We start from the raw sequence: 2,113 nt of genomic DNA, 5'->3' as shown, positions 1-2,113 counted from the left end.
CGCGAGTTGGACCAAGGACAAGGTTCATTAAATTTCATGCTACAAAGTCCTCTGTGAGGGGCGCCGGCCTAGCCTCCGAATAGGATCTCTTGACGTACCGAATCATCACCAAATGCCTTTTGGACTGCAGTTGCACACCCTCACACCTTTCTTGAATATTGGCTATCACTCAGAAGTCTGACTCACCCGGTATCAAATCAATAATGGCATCTCTGTCATCTTATATTTCAGTTATATGTATATTGGTGTCTGCTAGTCCATTTATATAAGATGGAGTAAATAAGATATGAGAGAGAAAAAGAGAAAGGGGTAAAATTTAGATTATATATAAAACAAACTGTTTTCACTTACTGACAGTGTTCATGATGCTTGTTGTCCTTCGCTGCACCTCTTCTCTTCTCCGTCTGCAGTGAAGTGACCCACAGTTTCAGATCCCGAGTTCTTCCCGTAGCAACCTATGACCCCCAGAAGCTAAGAAACAGTGATACGTGGTTGATTTAGATTATTCCTAGGAAGTGTAGAACCAATGGTTTCATATAATTTATATTGTTAAACACTCCTAATTTTGGAACAGTTGTTCTGGGTTCGTTGTAGTGTCTCTGACAATCGGTTCAGGACTTACTCCTCTGTCGTATATAAAGCTTCAATATTGTTTCTGCATGTAGACCCACCTTCGACGTTGAGAACGAGAACTGTCCTTTTAGTACTACTTCTCCCTGTAAGCACTACCTCCTATGCTGAGAACTATCACAAATTACTCAGTACATATTATCTAGTCGTTAAAGACTAGTGCCGCAACTCTTTTCTATGTGCATGTGAAATGCCCATAATTAACCTGTTCAGATTTTTTGGATACTGGATACCCCCAGTTCAAAGTCAGTCCACAACTCGCGCTGTTTTGAATCTGGGCCCAGTACATATGCAGCACTTCCTTCTACTCTCCTGAATCACCACTGCAGTATCTGTGGTTGGGTGGTAGTTTCCCGTACAGGTGATGACTGATGAACCATAACACTTGTGGCAATATCACGCATACGTTCAGACGAAATTCAGAACAACATGAAGAAAACTGCACCCTTCTTGGGTATTATGAGCATGCCCTCTCTTCTGAATGAAATAGTAGGAAACTACGTCATCGAATTAATGGGTTAGTCGAGGTACAGTCCTTGTTTAAAGACTTAAAATGCCAAGGAAGTGGTAGGGTTTTCGAATGAAAGGAATATCGTGGCCCATACGCCTCTTGTTCATTTGATCCTGTGGATGGCCTGCTGTTATAAGTAACGATGAAAGCAATTTTCTTTTACTTTGTTGCTGATATTTTTAACTTATGCTGTGCAGAGAGGGATTAAGGGGAAATATTTTTTGATACTTTAAACATCCTACTGAAGATAAATTGCGGAAAAGAGGTTGTCATACCTTGTTATATGCAAGATTGCCAATTACTTGCTCATTTGTGTCTAGTAGATTAGCTTACTCTTACTCGGGGATGTCGGATGAGTAGTATAGGTTGTGTTAGGGTAGGCATGTGGAGAGAGTGAGTAGTTTCGGATGAAGGTAGGTCTGTGCCAGGGTTGCCTTACGTCAACATGGTTGTCAAACATGTGCATAGATGTGTAGATAAAATTTTCATTGTAAGGCACATATGTGAGAAGGTTTCAGCGAAAGATAAGGATGTCTTTTGGACTTTGTGGATTTGGAGGTACATGGCAGGCAGTGGGCAGAGGAGGGGAGGCATGACCCCCAAGATTTTAGGCTGTGACTGTTGGTCCCCCAACATTTTGTTTGGTTATGAATACTTTTATGCAGTTTCTTCCTTAATGAAGAAAATGCAGGAGGTAAATGTAAGAGTGATGGGAGGAGGTTTGGAGATGGGAAGTGGGTGATAAGTCAATTGTTGTTTGCAAATGATACTGCACTTGTGACTGGGTCAGAGGAGGAACTGAAGCTGCCAAAGGTGGAGTTTGGGAGGGTATATGAAGAGAGAAAGCTGAAAGTAAATGTGGGCAATAGTAAGGTGATGGGATGTACAAGGTGGTGGCAGAGTTGGAGGTAAGTCTTAAATGAGAGGCTGGAGGAAGTGGAGAGATTTAAGTATCTAGGGTCACATACAGCT

General features: G+C 41.8%; 1 protein-coding gene across 1 annotated transcript in view; it reads right to left on the bottom strand.

Annotated features, from left to right (window-relative positions):
• The window catches only part of LOC143026164 (uncharacterized), a 9,793-nt gene extending 8,829 nt beyond the window's left edge, over positions 1-964 (bottom strand). The window contains exon 1 of the mRNA XM_076186171.1: positions 352-964. Within this exon, the coding sequence (XP_076042286.1) occupies positions 352-364 (13 nt within the window). The 5' untranslated portion in view covers positions 365-964. The remainder of the gene's footprint in view (positions 1-351) is intronic.
• Between the last annotated feature and the right edge of the window lie 1,149 nt (positions 965-2,113).

The sequence above is a fragment of the Oratosquilla oratoria genome, chromosome 6 (genome assembly GCF_046742065.1).
Source record: "Oratosquilla oratoria isolate Oo_2021 chromosome 6, ASM4674206v1, whole genome shotgun sequence".
Classification (NCBI taxonomy): Eukaryota; Metazoa; Arthropoda; class Malacostraca; order Stomatopoda; family Squillidae; genus Oratosquilla; species Oratosquilla oratoria.
Note: the sequence above shows the minus strand (reverse complement) of the source record. Positions and strands in the feature narration are given on the sequence as shown.